The 18,721-nt window shown below is 44.3% G+C and overlaps 1 protein-coding gene across 6 annotated transcripts in view; it reads right to left on the bottom strand.

The window, feature by feature from the left end:
* Positions 1–2,078: 2,078 nt before the first annotated feature.
* Positions 2,079–18,721, bottom strand: part of LDB3 (LIM domain binding 3) — a 57,073-nt gene continuing 40,430 nt past the window's right edge. For all 6 annotated transcript variants that reach the window (XM_017673211.3, XM_017673214.3, XM_017673212.3 and 3 more), the window contains 5 exons: positions 16,940–17,360; positions 15,546–15,726; positions 14,834–14,954; positions 9,820–9,935; positions 2,079–4,906 (listed from right to left, as the gene is read on the bottom strand). In XM_017673211.3, the coding sequence (XP_017528700.1) occupies positions 4,817–4,906; positions 9,820–9,935; positions 14,834–14,954; positions 15,546–15,726; positions 16,940–17,360 (929 nt within the window). In that variant the 3' untranslated portion in view covers positions 2,079–4,816. The remainder of the gene's footprint in view (positions 4,907–9,819; positions 9,936–14,833; positions 14,955–15,545; positions 15,727–16,939; positions 17,361–18,721) is intronic.

The following is an 18,721-nucleotide window of genomic DNA, read 5'->3' as shown; positions in this document are numbered from 1 at the left end:
AAACGATTCTGTATGATACTATCATTATGGATACATGTCATTATACATTTGTTGAAACCCACAGAATGAGCAACACCAAGAGTGAACCCTAATGCCAACTACGGACTCTGGGTGATAAGGATGTGTCAGTGCAGGTTCATTGATTGTAACAAATGTACCAAATGTATCAGATGGTGGAGGAGCTTGACAAGGAGGAGGCTATGCATGCATGGGTACAGGGGTAATGGGAAGTCTGTGTACCTTCTGTACAATTTTGCTGCAAACCTAAGACTGCTCTAAAGATACAGTCTATTGAAAAGAAAAGGAAAAAAAGGATGTACTGCTCATGTTGTCAAAATGGTTTAAGTGTGTGAGTGCATCGTCGAGAAAGATTATTTGACATTAGGATTGTCCTGGGAAAGCTGGAGCTCAGAAAAGCCTAAACCAAAACTTTAGGCAGTATTCTCCAAATCAGAGTTCCATATTCTGTGCCCAGATAAGTTTAACAGTTTTCTTTGATGAGGGACTGAGCACTTGCACAGTTCCTATATGTGTATTGTGGGGCTCTAAGGTGAATAGCATGTGCAGCTGTATTCCATGTTCCAGCACCCATTCTTCATGCCTTGTTCTTATCATCAGTGAGCCTAAGTCCAGCTGAATGCCAGTGTTACCCTCTACAGCAGCTTTAAATAGACAAAATATTTCCCCTCGGAACTAATCCAACATAATTTTGTTTGGTTATTTCCAAACTACGAGAATCTAAGTTCCATGAGAACAGTGTTTTTTGTCTGTTTTAGTCACTGTCATGTTCCCAGTGTTCAAGTAGGGCCTGGCACATAGCAAGTGCTCAATAAATATTTGTTTGAGAAAATGAACAATTTTTATCCTGCCTTTGAGTCCACAAATCCTCAGTGAAGAGGGCAGAAATTTTGGTACAAGGTAGTGATACCAAATCCTGGTCCATGTGGTTCATATTTCTGGGCTTTTTGTGTGATACTTATTCTTGTTGCTGATATCCCCAGTGTATTTTTTTTCTGGATGGACAAGTTGGAGAAGTTAAGAAGACAAGACAGGTGTGTGGGCCTTGGGTTCTGACTCTACTCTGGTGGTGGTAATAGTAACTAATATTTGAACTGCAATTTTCTTCCAAGTTTCTGCATTTGGTTCTCAAAATATCCCTGTGAAGCAGGTGTTATTACCTTCTTTTTAGGTAGATCGGCAGGCTCAGAGAGACTCTCCCGATTCACTCAGGTGGTATTAGATCAGCCTTGATCTAAACCCTAGTCTTACCATGTCAAAGTCCACATTTATTCCCTGGCACCTGCTGCCTCCCTAGCTGGTTTGTATGCTGGGAAACTACTTCCCCTTTCTCGGTTCCCATGTCTGCAAAATGCCCAGGTGATCTCTCAGTTTCCTTCCAACTCTAAATTCTATGACATTAAGCCTTTTCTTTAATCTGTAACCTACTTTTAAAATTTCTATAGCTTTTAAAAGTACTCAAATAATGATATCTTATCTCTACTTGTAATTGCACAGTTCTTTCAAACTCTGATTCAGGTGCTAAAAATCAAATTATGAAAAATTTCTTTTTCTTTTAAAGTAATGCCCAGAAACATAATACCTTAAAAAGAAATGAATTGGTATTGTTAAGCATAGCACTCTCAGGAGGGTCTTCATTAATCTTAAAAAAATGCCAGAAGAGGATTTTTCTCTCAGCTTATTTCAAAACAACAGATATGGAAGAAAATATAACTTTTCTAGAAATGAATCCATTTAAGAACAGAATAAAAATAAATAAATCTGAAATATTTAATCACCAAGTAGCTAAATAAATAAGCCTCTCCAAAATAAAAAGAGGCAGAGCCTGGTCTTCAGTTTATTATTTACATGGTAAATTCTTTTTGTATGCAAAACATTTGTATTATTCACATATCCTTGTCTGTTTAAACAAGGCACTGGGCCTCACAACCAACAAAGCAAGCAAATTGTATGTGTTATTTCCCTATAGGGTATTTTGTTTAGTCTCAAACTTTTATTTGCAGCCATATAGAAATGATCTATTTTCGGTGTCACATAAAAAAACTACACAGAAAAATCTGTGTTTGCACATCCTATTTTGGGTTTTATTTTGCTAAAAAGTAGGATTCACACTGGCAAAAAACAAGATAAAACATGCAAAATACTTTTGTGCAACCTCAAGCACACAACATTCCACTTTTGAAATCTTAAAATTAAAAAAAATCCGAAGTAAGAGTACCTGGGTTGAAAAGTTAATGTTATAAAAGCTGGATTCCTAACACAAACACTCCAGACACTAGTCACTCAGTTGCAAAAAGTTAATGTTTATAAATGTTAAATAAATGTCAACAATGAGGAGACAAGAACTGTAGATTCAAAGTGTACTCCTCACCATGAACTATGAAAAACTGTGTTTGGTGGTATAGGACATCCATGATGTTAACTTGACACAGACACAACCTTAACCCCAACACTATACCAAACTTACAAACACCAAAGAGACCATTCTGAAAACTACTTCCTTTGCCTGCTACTTTTAAGATTTTTTTGTTTTGTTTTGTGTTTTGGTAAATAAAAGACTTCCTCAGAATTGACACTAGCTCTGAGATGGAGAAAACCTGATTCGATAAATGACTATGGTGAAGGCCTCCTTTGAGATACTTCACTTTTCTTTTTAAGAATAATACACTTTTAAATGATCACACACACACACACAAGTGTATGTGAGAGAGAACAAGTGTGTGTGTGCCTGCGCATGTGCACGCATACACATGCAAACCCTTTTAAAAGATATTTTTGGAATCTTAACTCTAGGGAACTTGTCTCCTTTCCTTGAAACCAGTCCCTGATAATTTAATAACTTTTTTTTTTTTAAGAGAAAACCTGCCTAGAGCTTTCTGTATAGTCAGCAACCTCTTTGTCCTTGTACATTTGAACTTTCCAAAAATAACAGAATGCTCCAACGTACTTGTTTGCAACTCCTGAAAATCCTCAGGCATTCCCAGCAGATGTTTACTCTGGTGCTTTATATTCACTTTCTCAACACACCAAAGGTGAAGAAGGGCCCTGTGCTAGGAGCACGTTCATGTCCCACCTGGTGCTTCCTGGGGGACATTGGTGACCTCACCCTTGGACAAAGAAAAAACACAGGCCTCCTCCTAGGGACCTATCTATCTCCTTCCTTCTCCCTCAGGGAGAAGGGTCACATTCAGGCAGAAGAGCAGTCCCTGGAAGCCTTAGTTCTCAGAAGAAACAGTGTTCTGATGCTTTCTCATAAAATATTTTCAAACGTGCAAAGAGAAAATCCAAACAGGAGTGAGGAGAGAATAGCAGTGAGTTGAAAGAGTGCCTAAGTATTGTGCTCAAGTGAGAAACATCCACTCAAACTGCCTGCTTTAAGGCCACGTTCAATAAGCAGAGTAACAGTGCTTCCTAAAAGAGAGACTACATTGTTTCCAATCTCAGAAACTAAGCTTCTTTATCACCAAACAGCTTTAAAATGCTTACTAAACTCATACTGTAACTAATATTTTAAAGAAGTTTGAAGACCCAAGTCTATTTCGATAAATAGTTCAGTAATTGCTAGATCAACTCAGCTCATATAGTTTCAAAATATTGGCCAAAATGGCAAATGAGTATATATCAGTTCATCTTTTCCTTCTAACAGCCAACAACTGTACATGATCAGTGTGCTGTATGTAAAGGAACCTCAGAGAAGGATGGTGCAGATCTAGGTGGGAGGTCCTGCTAATCAGGGGTGCTTATTGAGCTGGCAGGAAATAAGGTTCCTCTTCCCCACCCAGAGTTTGCACACTTTCTCAGCCTACCCTGCCATCCTGTTTCAGACACTGCCTCTCTCTTCTTTTCCAGATCACTAAGCCTGTAGAGGGAAGGGGTGCAGAGGAAGACTTCATAAGTGAACAGTCACAGGATGGGGGTAAAATACATGCACAAGACTGGACATTCATTCTAGCGAACCTCATAAAGCAAAACAAAGGCCAGACACAACCCAGCCTCATTTTAAAATCTCCTCTCGCACACAGCAAAGCAAAACTGGAAAAACCCAGTTCCACTTTGCCATCACAATTCCAAATGGAGCTAAACCTTCTGGGGACGTTGGGAGTTTTAGATAGAGAGAGGGTCGCTCATCTGCAGCGTGTGCCAGGGCCCTTCCCGAGGCTGTGCGATGTGCCCAGCAGCTCCCAGAAGACATCTCTTCGGGTATCTGGACTGCCTTAGAACATTCAGGTTTGTTAAGGTCTGAAGTCTGATGCGCAGAGGTAGTTCCGTGACGCTAGTAATGGAATAACACTTCCTTTTTTGGTGAGGAAAGTCCAATGGGTCTTAGCTAACAAGCTCTCAGCTATGGCTCTAAAAATACCCCACAGTGAGTACTGTCTGGCACTTCATCTTGTTGGCCAGAGGAGCTCTAAAAAACCGCACAGAATGCTCCAGATTCTCCATCACTGCTCTGAGCTCTGTCCCTGCTCTCATGACTTCAGGGAAGTGTATCCCTTTGGGAAAGTTACTTGCTGTTCTTCCCTGTTGAGTTTTTGGAATTCTGCCCTAAACATTTGAAGTACAATTCCAGTGTTGGATTAATTACTAGCTTGGTTTAGGAATCTTCATTTGGCTTCTAGTCTAAACTATGCAAATACACAATCTGTGTGCAGGAGAAAGGACTAAAATTATACTTCTAAAAGGCTCAGTAGCTTTCTGTCTTCCCCTAACACCAAAAAGAAGCATCAGCCTCCTTGAATCCTTTGTTGCCAGAAGCATGAGTGCTCCCAGCCGGTCCACAGCAGATGTCTGGGGCTCCCTACACGTTGATGGCATGTGCATGTTTCTTGCACAGTGGTTTATCCTTCTTGGAGTAGAATGGCTGTCCCTCCAGATTCACGTGGCAAACCTGGGACAGAAAGCAGACAGGCATGAGACAGGGCCTCACAGTCCATGAGGCAGGCGACATGAGCAAAAGATTTCAGTCACGCCTTTAAGACAACCCGGTCAGGTGCAGATAGGAGAAAAGGCAACGGCCTTCTTCTCCCCACTACAAATTCGTAACAACGAAAGCAGATAGATGGGTGGAGCTGTATGAAATGTAAGGCATCCAAAGAGAAACACAGAATAAAACTCTAATTAAAATAAAATAATGAAGTTTAATGGAATACAGAAAATATATACGATGCAGATGACCAATTGATGCTATCCAAAATTAAAAGGAACCAAAACAAGTTTATAAATAAATATCCACAGAGATAATTAACATCTACAGAAGTACCATTAGTAAACTAACAAACACATTGGAAACAATTGTCCTCACTAATAATTAAAGACAAATAAATTAAACCTGCATGAGATACCACTAGATATCTATTAATTTAACAAAATAATTAAAACAAAATCGCAATGGCTTGTCACCTTTAACCTTACAAGACTACAGTCAGCAAGTGGAAAAAAAGTAATAAATCAAAAGTCAGCAATGCCAAAAGGGAATGAGGCCTAGTTGTGTATTACGAGGGACATGTGACTCAGCTCAGTCTACTGCATGGATGCAGCAGCACTGAAGATGAGCCACAGGGATGTGCCTGCCCCATACCCCAGTAATACCACTCTGGAGAATCCTATCTGACAAAAACTATGGCACAGAACATGACAGCACCATGTGCTCAACTAAAAGCTGAAAACTTCTAAAATTTCTCTTGATTGGGTGATGATTAAGTAAGTTTTTATGGTACATTTTTCCAATGGAATGCCACCGTGAAACAGATAAATCAAATATGGAAAAGTGTATGCAGGGAAATATTATATTTAAAAATGGAGGCAGAATTTTACATCCCCATGATGACAACGTATGAATGCATTTTGAAGATGGAGACATCAGAGAAAGAACAGCTAGGTAATGACTGTTGAGGCCACTGTGGGTCAAGCTGGATGCCAGACACTCCATATAAATAATCTCATTTAATTCTTACAAAAACCTTATGGGACAGGTATGACTTTTCCTCATTTCACAACTGAAAAACAGGCTCAGAGAGCCCAAGTATCTTGCTTAAGTCACAGACCTATGATGTCATAGAGCTAGGAATCCATGTCTAGCTATTCTAAGCTCATTTCCCCCTACCCCACAGCACAGAGGGGCTGTTTACTTGAAAATGTTCTGGGCTTCCAGACTTGTACAGGAGTAGCCCTCCAAGTCTGTTGGACTCCCAGTATAGAGGCGGCCCTGGGTGGACAACATGCTGATGTGTCAGTCAGCAGGGAAGGTCACATTGGCCGGGATGGGCCCCAGCCTTGAAGAGGGTGCTGAGGATCCCTAATGGGGAACAGAATGGGGACCACATCTAGGACACTGCAATGGTATAGTTCCGACACACAGGCAGGCATGAGGTTAGAGAAATCACCCTCCTGAAATGAGTTTTGGTCAGTGAGCATATGTCTACTTCAAGGGAAATGGAAAGAAAAGTGGCATCATGGTTGCCCCATGTGCAAGGCCCTGATGGCCCAGTTGGGGATGTTATACTTGGATCACACATGGCTGCCAATGGGCCCTGAAGGCCAATGACCTGAGAAGGTCTTTGAAAATATCCCAAGTGGATGCCATGATATTGAGTGTAACCAAGCTCCTAAACTGGCTTCAGGCTGCTAGTGACAACTTGAAGTCCAAGAGGGTGGAACTTAGGATCCAACTGGTAAGGAGGGTTTTCCTGGGAAATAGAAAGGCAGTTCTGGAGTGAGTTGGCCAGGAGCTGCCTATCAATATCTGAGGCTTTGATGGGGAGACCCTACCTGGTTTGGGACAGCACTGGCTCCTTGTGAGAACTTCAGGCTGACTCAGCCTGAGAGGGTCCTGGGGGTCTAGAGACCAAGGGGTGAGGAAGGGCCAGAGCCTCAGAGGTGGCCCAATGATAAGAGGGGGCTGAGGGCAGGAACCATCATAGAGAAATTGCGCTCAGTGTCATTAGCCAGGATGCTGCAGACAGGATGCAAGGTGACTTCATGGTGGAGGAAGCCTCCAGACTACCTAGCACAGGGGCACTGCAGGGATGTACAACCCCCAGACTCTGTGGTCAAGTGGCATCAGGGCGTGGCTAGGAAAGAGTGGTGGCCATGGACAGTGTTAATCTCACAGAGTGGAAGGCAATGAAACAGGCCAGCAGAGGCCCCTAGGACTGTCCATAAAAACAGTATAACCACCTATCTCCTCCTGATATCCGCACCAGTGGGGAAGGGCTGGAAACCAGTTAGAGGAAAACAGGGCCAGTAGGACTTCTTTCCCCCACTAAGACAGGACTCACATGCTTTCCATTGAAACTCAAATGCCAAAGCCAGACAGGAGTTAAACACTCTCCCTTACCTACACTGCCCTTCTCAGCCTTCATTTTACAAATCAACTTTAGAGATGTTGGCTTGTTCTGGTCTTTAATTGTGTTTTCCTTTCAAGATTCTAAATTCCTCAAAGATGGAGACTTGTGCTGGGATACTCTCATACTCCCCAAATTCAAGAAATACTTGGTAAATGGAATTAGTCTGAAATATGTGCTCTCCTGAGGTCTAACTGATAGGAAAACAGTGCATGAACTGGGAGAGCTGGTCCTGATCTTCCTTTATTATTAGGTTCTTTTTTAAGTTACAGGAAAATAAATGTTCAAAAGTGATTTGGAAATATAAAGTGATGGAAAGAGGGAAAAAAAGACCTCAGTTTTCCCATCAAAAGACTGTTTTCCAAAGAGTAAAACCATATTGCACTTTACAATGTCATAATGGGGCAGTGAATGCCAAACAGGGCTAGTCTGGGGGAAGACATGACAGTTTTCCATGCTGATTCTTGACACCCTGGGATCTGCCTGGTCTCTCTGGGTGGATCCTTTGGGCTTCTCCTGCCTGCCTATAATCAGACTTTGAAATCTCAACCTGAACAACCCTAAGCTTTATTACTTCCTCTGGTCATTCTCTGGGACTTGTGCTCTCAGACAAACACCATGGCTCAAAGGAACAGACCCATGCTTACTTTTGCCATGGTTCCCTCTCCATGCCACACAGACCTCTCATTAGCCTGCCCTCAGAAAAGAGGCATTCCATGCCACTGTCTTCCTTGGACCTTCTCCAAGTCTTTTAGATTCCTCTAGAAATTGGGTAACCAGACTTGCAGGCAGTGTCTCAGGATCAGACAAGCCTTTGCATGAATGTAAGGGCCACAGAGCCCTGTGCTGTGCCTTGCTGAGCCATGGCTCTGCAGGAAACAGCCCCGAAGCTAATATATCCACATCACATAGCTCCTTTTTTGGAGGGGATGCCCTAATGTATTTAAAGGACCCCAAAAGGCAACTAGAAAACCTGTTCAAAGAGCTGGAAAATCTGAGTAATAGATTGAATTGCGTCCCCCCAAATTCATATGTCAAAGTCCAAAACCCTAGTACCTCCAGCCTACCCAGAGCAAGGATACAACAGTGACTTTATTTAGAAGTAGGACCTTTGCATATGTAGTTAAAATGTAAGTTAAGATGAGGTCATACTGGAGTAAGGTGGACCCTTAATCCAAGATGACCAGCATCCTTATAAAAAAAAGGAGAAGCACGCAGAGACGGACACCCACAAAGGAGAATGCCGTGTGAAGACACAGATGTGCAGAAGGAAGACAGCCATGTGGCACTGGAGGCGGGATTGGAGTCTTACTGCTAAAATTCAAGAAACACTAAGGATTGCTGGCCACCACTAGACACTAGAAGGCCCCTGCTGATGCCTTGAACTTGGACTTCTAGCCTCCAGAACTGTGAAAGAGTAAATCTGTGTGGTGTCAGCCATCAGTTTTTGGTACTTTGTTATGACAGCCCTAGCAAACTGATACACAGAATAAATACAATGCACCCCACGAACAGTGGAGTATAGGAGTGAAGTGTAAAATCTGAAGTGCACTGCAGTAAACTTTATGACTAGGGTTGTCCTTTGCCATAAGTCTATAAAACTTATTCACATTTAAACTACATGGATAGTTTATACATTCCCCAAATTTACCTTGAGCAGCTCTGATTTTTTAAAAAGTAGTAATAGCACATTATTTTTCTCAAATAAGGTTTTGTCAATTACAGACTCACATTACAGGACTTTATTAGGAACAGCTATTTCCTAACTGTAATGCAGAGTCTAAATGCCAGTAGGCTCTTTACTATGTCCCATCCCCAGCCCAAAGCCCTCCGAAGGAAGATGCCAATCTCTTGGTAAGAATGACCTGGCTGTTTAGCAGAAATTAATTGCACATAGTTAATAGTTAATCTAGGGCTTATCTCCTGGCAACTATATATCACAAACAGGACCATTTAGGAAAAGAAAATGATACTCAATCCTGCCTTCTAAAGGTTCTATCAAAAGAAACCTTATCTCAGCCTTTCATAGGGCTAGTCAATAAGCTCTAATCGGGTGTTCATGGTAAAAATTTGGGGGAAAACCCTTGAATCACTTCATCTTATCTAATAACCTATACCCACAGGAAGTCACCTGCCCCTATTTAAACCTGAGTATCTATCATTCACTGCTCCCACCTATTAAGAGCATTGCTGGGGAGACAAGCTGCTGGTCTGCCAGATCCTGGGATACTCTGTTGTCCTTAATGGAATGGAATATAACAAAGCCCCATTAGCTTATAAGTAATTATTGGCTTACAGTGGTTTACAGTGATATGTCAAGGCACCAGGGTATTTGCTGGCTTTTGAAAACAATCAGAATATCAGAATGCCAGAGTTGAAAGGGGATATACAGGGATGGTCACCTGACCCCAATTGGTCCCTCCTGCCCCTTCTCAGAAACCCCAGGCCAAAAACATACTGCGCAAATGAAGCAGGTGTCATGCCAGGTATGCCCCAGGGCTTCGATAAACTTGTCACCAGCCTCCACTGGGAAGTCACAGCCATGACACTTGGTGCTGAACAGATTGACGTAGTCTGAAATGAAAGGCAGAGTAAGGACCTGGCATCTAGGCAGGCTGGGAAAAACATCCCAGCCACATCGACCCAGTGCCCGGACAACTGCCCAATGCACTGGGCTGGGGCAGTGGGGGCAGCCTAACTGGTCATTTGTCATCTTTCAGACAAAATACTCAGTCCCAATTTTTTTTTCCTTTTCCAATGATTTCCACTCATGTGCAGATTCAGGCTTAGTCACTCCCTTGTGTTGGATTGATTTGCAAACACTTTCTGGAACTGTTATTAACTTTCTGCAGGGTAATTTTCTCCTCTGCCTCTGTCACTCTTATAGCCCAAACAGACTAATCCTCCCACCCCCAAAGATCATATTTCCCAACAGCTATGCTTGTTTTGGAAGAAGGAGAGCCCTTAACACCTTTAAGAGTTATAGAATGTTCTTTGCTTGGCAATTCTTGCATTATTGGGCATTAGTGTTGATACAAACTTTCACTACTAGAAACAATATTTGAACTACTTTGTTGGGACATGTCCCCCTCTTCCCTAGCCAAGGAGATAACACCAAACATTATTTGTATAATGCTTTATGGTTACCAACCATTCACATATAGATGGCATTATTTACTAGTTTCTCAACATCATGGCCTATGTATTAGCACTCCCAGTACAGTGCCTGGCTCACAAGTCAACATGTCTGTGTCCAATGAATGAGTGAATGGGTGAATCAATGAATCAGTAAATCAATGAATGAAACTAATCTTTGCAAAATCCCTCAGAGATTGAACTACTATTGTTTTTCTGTTTTGTTTTATCTTGTAGTTGAGTCAAGTGAGGTTCAAAGAGGAGAAAGGCTGAGCCAGGGCCACAGGGCTGAAACACAGCAGGCCATGTCCCTGGCTTCACCACAGAGAAGAAGTGTGTGTCCTCTCTGGGTCACAGGGGCAGCAGTTCTATTGCACTCATTGTAGAACTCTCCCAGATTCTTCTAGAAAAAATTCCACAAAGTTTTCCTTTCCCCAGAAATGTACTTGTCTCTCCACAGCTCTGCCACAGTTGGCTTTTTCTGACAGCGATTTTCTGCTCAGACCCCCTGTGGAGAGTATTCCCTTTCACTGTCTTAGACCACAGGCTGAGGGGAAGAGTGTAGGGGTTAGGAACTGGGGTGCTGAAGGAAGAAAGAACTGCATTCAAATCCCAACTTATACAGGAATTGTTCAAAACTGGGGCAAGTTTTCTAACTTCACCTTTCAGGGCCTCCTGTTTCTCATTTGTCTGCTGGGAATAACTATAGTACCAAAGGCATGGGTTGTGGTACAGAGCACATAAGATAATGTATGTGAAGTGCTTGGTGCAGATACTCAAAAATATTGACTTTTATTGTAACGATCTTTGAAACAATGAAAGGAGGGAAGAGAATGTGGTTTGAGTGCTTTCCACATACCAATGGAATTAGTTCTTTTCTATAATTCTTGTTGAATCTTTACAGCAGTTCTGTGAAGAAGTATTATGCTCATTTTAAAGATGAGGAAACTGGCTGTAGAGGTTCCATTATTAAAGTAGAAGGAGCCTGACAGATGCAAAGTCCATCCTCTTCCATGGCTTCATGCGATCTCCAGGTATCTATCTGCCCTGAGCTTTGGTAAGTTGTATATCTTACATGTTTTTTCCAATGTATGGTTTCCCCTTTGGGATTTAATTATACTTTGTCATGCAAATGCTCTTAATCCTGTCTCTGTACTTAATCTCTTCAGTATGCAGAAATCTATCACATTACCAGAGCTAAGAAGACATTATTAGCTTCTTTCAGAAAATTATGGCAGATTTACGGTTCGCTTTGTGCTCTGTAGGAACTTAACCATGTGGGGTAAGAAACAGGGCTGTAGGCTAACCCATCTCCTCTGGAAGTACTTCTGACTTCTCTCTCAGTACTCCTGATTGGTCTCCAGGGGCCCTGGGCTCTCTTCTCCACCTCCACACCTCTGTATGAACCAGGTCCTGGGCTTGGAAAACCCTCCCTGCTTCATCTACCTGAATCACTGCAATCCTTCGGGCCATGGCTTCCTCTGGGAAGTATTCACCCCCCACCCCAACCAACAGAGGTGAGATGGCCTTTCTGAGGGGTTCTCCTGGGCTGTCCTCCCTCCCCATTCATTCATTCTCTCTTAACTGTCTACTTTTGTGCTGGCATATCACATGATGATGTACTTACAGATTTTAAGGGTCAAGACCCTCTCCTCCATGCTTGCCTCCTTTCACAGTTACTGGCACATATTAATGGATAAATGAAGGACAAACAAATAATCCTAAAAATCTTCTTAAACAGTGATTCCTTTTCCTGTTGTGCAACCTATGGTTTTTCACAGATTAAGCTCTTAAAATGGCTTGAATTTATTTTTGGAATGTCTAGTCTTGCCTACCCATTGATTTTTCTGTTTTAAAAAAATTTGATTCTGTATGACCTGGAGAATTGTCGGTTTGTTTTAAAATTTGGTAGCACAGGTCTGACCCTTGTACACTTTTTAAAAAACTGGTATTTTTCCCCATTTGTTCTACAAAAGGAGACTAATTGGTATTGAATTAAGTTTATGCATGGGTCTTTCCCATCAGGAGCATAATCTAATTCCTCATTTATTTATTTCTTCCTTTATTTCTCCTAATAGGTCTTTATAATTTTCTTTGACTAAGTCTCTTAAGCCCCAAGTTGAATTCATACCCTGTATTTAATGGATTTTATTGCTATTGTAAAAGGATTCCCATCCATCAAATCATAGATACTGTGTGTTGAAAAAGGGCTTAGTGTTTTTCTAGAGCAGTGGTTCTCCAATGCTAGAATCATCTGGAGGGGTCATTAAAACAGATTACTGGACCACACTCCTCAGAGTTTCTGATTCAGAAGATCTGGATTAGGGCCCAAAGATCTGCATTCCTAACAAGTTCCCAGGTCATGCTGATTGCTGCTGGTCCTAGCACCACACTTGGATTTCCAAACCCAGCTGAACATCAGAATCATCTGGCGGGAGGGCACCCCATGAAATTCTGTTTCTGTTGATCTGGGAACTTATCTTCTCTATATCTTTACAGTTCCGTAGGTGACTGTGATGCTGTACTATGTCTGGGGAGGTCCATATGAGAGGGCCTCAACCTCCCACCTCTCTTATTGTATAAGATATCGTATACAAAAGTGTCAGCTCATCATTGCAGCTAACAGGAATCTTTTTTATTCTAGATCCTCCCATTGGACAAGATTTGGCATCCTAAGATTTGACAAGCCTCCCTTCTGTGTCTTCTAAGTTGTTGATAAAATGATGATGAGATACCACAGTGAGATACCATCTCACACTTATTAGGATGGCTGCTATCAAAAAACTGGAAAATAACAGGCATGGGCAAAGATGTAAAGAAACGTGGACACTGGGCACTCTTGGTGGGATTGTAAATTGGTGCAACCACTGTGGAAACAGTATGGAGTTTCCTCAAAAAAATAAAAAATAGACCTACCACACGACCCAGCAATCCCACTCTGGGCATATACCAAAAAGAACTGAACACAGGATCTTGAGGAGATACGGGCACACCCGTGTTCACAGCAGCACTATTCACAATAGCAAGAAGCAGAAGCAACCCAAATGTCTATCAGCTTTTTTTGTGGGGTTGTCATGGAGGAGGCAATGGCCACAGTGGAACTCTATCACTCTTTTGCAAGCCTCAAACACAAATGTGGCTTATCACAAATTATGAAAGTTACAGTGCTTCTAGTCTATTAATACATCAATTTGTACTAGCACAGCAGCACTTTTATTAACTGTAAACCATCACCATGTGCACATGGGAAGGGAAAGGACAGGTGTTGTATTCTCCCTTTATGGGTGTGGAAACTGAGGCACTGAGTGACCCAGTGACTGAGTCAGTCAGCTCCTGTCAGAGCTGGAAAGAGAATTCACCAGTATCTAAGAACCCAAGACATTTCTTTCACAGTTTATTGTCAAGGGAAAAATGTTTCATTTTGTTTTGCTTTTCCCATGGAGAAACCCGGAAGTTTTCCCCTTTCCAATTTTAAAGTAAACTCACTTACTGTGTTTCTCTCTGTGCCCTCAAATTTTCTACCTAGTCATTGCTGCTCCATTAGTCTTCATAATCACCCGCTGGCTTTTCCCCTTCCTACTTGGTGTTGATCTTCTAGTTCTATGGTTTGAACTCCCATGTCCATATTACCTTTGGTGGAAGCTGCCCCACATCCTTTTCTGAAGGAGGCAGGCTATGAGGGAGTGAGTGGCTAGTTAGCCAGGCCACCCAGCTCTCTGCCGAGGGCACTGTCTTCAGAATTCACAATAATTTACTTCAAGTGTTCAGATAACATACAGCATTTTGGCGGACAGAGACACTCTGATTCAGACAGGGAGATTATAGGACTCCAAAGGAACATCAAAGGAGCAGGGAAAAGGATGTATTTGGGGCTCTACCCACTTTCTCTAGTTTAATCGTTACCTCAACTCTGTGAGGCAGGTGTTTATTACCCCCTTTTTATAGATGGGGACAGTGAGGCTCAGAGATGTTCAGTAACTTACCCAGGGGTTACAAAGCTAGATTGAGGTGGGGCCTGCAACAGACCCTCGGACCAAGTCCAGAGCCAAAGCCTTCTCAGACTACATGTTGTCTCCAAATCAAAGTCATCTGAAAGGTGTCCCAAGTGGTTACACGATGCTGCCTGTGTTCCACATATCTGGTACAGGCAGGGAAGGGAGCAGGAACTGAATGTGTAAAAAAGAAGCTCTAGACACCACCCCCAGCCACCTCCCTTAGGAAGCATGATTCTGCCGTTTGGAACCTCCTGATGGTTCAAGTGAACAGACAGGCTGGAGTTCCCTGTGCCTGCCCCCTTTTTCCAGACTGTGGGGCCTCCCTGCACATAGTGGTCCTACCTTTCTCGCAGTAGGGCTCCCCATCTTCCATGTGGAAAAGGCTGTTCCCGAAGGGCTTCTTGCAGGCCGCACAGACGAAGCAGGTGGTGTGCCATGTCTGTCTCAGGGCATGCATCACTTCCTGGGGGCAAGAGCCTCAGCTCAGCATGCAATGGTCTAGGGCAGAGAAGGAACCAGGCCCCTTCTTCCCCCCAGGTCCCAGCTGTTGCTGGAGCATCCCATTAGTGAGCAGGGCAGGGGAGCTCAGGAAGCTGGCCTTGGATGTGCCAAGAAAAGACCCAGGGGTGGCAGAGAAGGGGTTCCTGCTTATGCAGCACTTGTGGGGTGCCAGGTTCTTTCTGTGCTTACGAAAGCTGTGATGCTTAACCCACCCTTCAAATCTGGGAGGGGGGTACTGTTTGTTCCCACCGTTTTACCAAAGGGGCATCAAGGGTCAAGGCCACATGTAGGTGCATGCACAGTGAGGGCAGACTACGATACAACAACTTGCTTTGCAGAAGTTTTACCACTAGTTCAAGCTGTGTGGCCCAGGCATGAAATCATCTCTTATGTCAAGTTCATTTGCTCTCTAGTTCATTGGTGGCAAATCTCCTTCTAGGAGAGAAATGAGTTGCTCTCTCCTGTTAGCAGCAACTTCTTGGCTCCCTAATGGGACCCCACAGACTGGGTGGGGAAGGCATGAAGTCAGAGGAGAGGGATGCTGCCCACTTACCCCCATGATTTTGGTGTTGCACTTGGCACAGACGGGGGCAAAGAACTGTTCATAACACCGCTCACAGTAAACATTGTTCTGCTCCTCTACAAAGCACATGTCTGCCAGGGAGGTCTTGCAGTAGGCACAGTTGAACTCTTCTGGGTGCCAGGAGCGGCCCATGGCTACCAGAAAGGGACCCCTGGGGAAGCAGAGAATAGCACCTTCCAAAGCAGCCTCACAAGCCAGAGATCAGCTATTTCAAGACCCCTAACAATATTCATGCTTTGACCTAATAACCCTGACTTTGGTGACTTTTCTAATGAAACAATGTGAAATTCAGGTAAAACTCCATGAAAACAAATGTTCTCTGTTGCATCACTTACAGTAAAGAGACATGGCGAAGCATTCAAACACCAGCAGTAGGGACTGACTGGGTAAGTGTATTACAGAATATCCATTCAGTTGACTACTGATAATTATATTAACTAGAGTAACGATTGTGGTGCCACTGGCTAACATTTATTAAGTGCTTACTCTGTGCCTGGCACTCGTCAAGAAGAAATTTGAATTTATTAACTTGTTTCATTCTTCCAACAATCCTGGAAAGTAGATTACGGTACCCATTTTCAGATAAGGAAACTGAGGCACAGAGAGGTTAGGTAAATTGTTCAAGGCCATAGGGCTAATATGATAGATCAAGTACACAAATCTGGGTAGTCTACTTCCAGATTCCTAGTCAGAATAGTGGGACAATGAGGAAATGTTTTATATTTTAATTTTTACTTATGAATTTTCTAATTCTTCTCCAATGCATATTATTTTATTTTTACTTAAGTGTATTTCTCATACACATAAGCTCATACTCTCCACTGACACACACATACTATAAACATTCTATATTCAAACAAGCACCACCCATGTTCCCTGACTTCTAAGCATGAAATGACTTTTCATTTCAGTGTGGTGGTTGGCCACCAAAGTTCTGAGCATCACAGGCCTGTCTATGGAAAGACCCAGAAGCAGCCCTACAGGAAAGCTGGGTCAAAACTAGCACTGTCAGCTGGCTTGCAACATGCCCAATAAACCTACTGACAAGACCTGTGATTCCCAGAACCCGGCCTTAGCCCAAGGGGGAGGTCCTGGCACGGAGCACTGTGCTGGGAGCTTCACCCACTTACCTCATGGAATCTTCCCAACTTCCCAGGGAAGTGGGTATCACACGGGTATGGAAGCTAAAGCTCAGAGAGAGTCAGACCAGACAGTGAGCCAGAGAGGGACACAGGCTGCGCTGCATTCGGCCTTCCCCCTATACCTGCCCCCCACTCCCTCTGCCCCACCACAGAGCCCAGAGGGCAAGGAGCCCGAAGCCTGGTCCTGCCAGCACCCCAGCACTGGGCACAGCTGGACCATACCGGATGACGTTGTTGCAGTGGCCACAGAGTGGAGTCCGGCTGCTGGCTGGGAAGCGCTCGGCCCTCTGGACGGTGCCCCTGGCCAGTGGGGACACCTGGAGACCCGTCGGGGTGTAGGCAGGGGCTCCTCGGGGCAGAGTCTGCTTGCTGATGGAGGTTGTGCTCTTGCCAGGAGCAAACTTCTGGGAGAAGCTGTCATCTGTCACCCATGGGGGCCGGCTGGCAGACTCTGCAGGGCCCCCACTATAGGCCACTGAGGGTGCAGGGTTATAGCTTGGGGCTGGTGAGGGGGAATAGGCTTGTGCTGGGGAAGAGGAGTAGGTAGGAGCAGGCGAGGGGGTGTAGGCAGGGGCAGGTGAGGGGTTGTAGGGAGCTGGACTGTAATTGGCCCCTGGGGATGGGCTGTAAGTAGATGCAGGCACTGCAAGCCAAAAACACCCAAAGAAAAAGGTGTCAGGAGTCCATCTCCCCCAACTTCCCCACCCCTTGCCAGAGAACTGTAAAAGGCAACTTTAACATTAGAGCAGAATAATTCAATTTTCACAGGAGACACGTCCCTGAACCTCTTGATACCCTCGATTTGTCTTTGCAGCAAGGAGCTAAGGGAGATAAAGGGCAATCTGGGCAGAGCCCTCAGGAGCTTGGACAGGGCTGGGAAAGGGATACAGCTATAAATATCTGCAGCTGTGTAGGGTGGAGCTCAGCCAGGCCTTGCTGCCCGAGACCTGCAGAAGACAGGGAGTGAGGGCAGGAGATGCTGGGCGGAGCTCACATCTGGGTCTCCCCACCCCCACCCACCAGGGCCAGGGAAAAGGGTGGGAGTGGGTCAGCTTGGCCTTAACTGGAAGATGCTTTTGGTTGTACTCTGCCCAGTGATTTGACATCTGAAATGCCTCCATTGCATGCATTTGCTGAACCTGGACCTGGTCCAGCGTTCAGGACAAAGCAGATGACAGCACAGCCAGGCTTTCAGGCTCAGGTTTCGGGTTTAGTTTCTATCATTTTCTTGAAAACAGCTTGACTTGATTTGTATGGAGGGTCAGGGGAGAGACTCCATTTTGGTTTAATTAGGGGGGGATGTAGGGGAGTCTTAAAGGAGTCATTCAGAGGGAGCCCGGGCAGAGATGCTGGGGTGACACAGCCCAGATCTAGCTGTCCCCTGGCCTGTGGCTGCTTCTGGGGCACCTGTGCTGCCCTACATCACTTTGGTAGAAACTGAGAGTGTGTGCAAGTGACTGTGAGGAGGTTACCAGGGAAGTCAGAGTGCAGGAAAAGAATGAACTGCCCACTTCTGGAAGCCCCTTCTCTAGCTCACTGAGATGGGAAGACCTTTTGGGGGCAATAACACAAAGGAGCATTGCAGCTGCTCAGCCAAAGCCCTCTGAGGCCTGGGCCCTCAAAACCCGGGCTTCTAAGATCTGCTGCCTCCACTGTGCAGCCAGTCAGGGCAGACCCAGCTGCATCCTGCACACATGGGCTAGTCAGCCTCCTCTTCCAGCAAGGGAGATTTCAGAAGGCTCACTTCAGCTCACAGTCTGCTCCACTGGAAAGAGGCCTCATCCCTCCCACCTGGAAAGCATGTTAGGACAGCCTCCCTCCATTCCAGAGCCTGGCAGAGGTGCAGCACAGTGGACACACTTCGCTGAGGGGAGCTGAGGCAGCCCCCATCAGGCTCCAGGCTGGAAAGGAAGGTCTTTCTCAGGCTAAAGTTCTCGGCCTGGTGTCTAGTCTCTCCCACCTGGCTCCCCAACACCACCTTGGGTGGCCTGTGGCCTGCTGCTC

The sequence above is a fragment of the Manis javanica genome, chromosome 7 (assembly GCF_040802235.1).
Source record: "Manis javanica isolate MJ-LG chromosome 7, MJ_LKY, whole genome shotgun sequence".
Lineage (NCBI taxonomy): Eukaryota > Metazoa > Chordata > Mammalia > Pholidota > Manidae > Manis > Manis javanica.
This window is presented reverse-complemented; position numbering and strand designations above follow the sequence as displayed.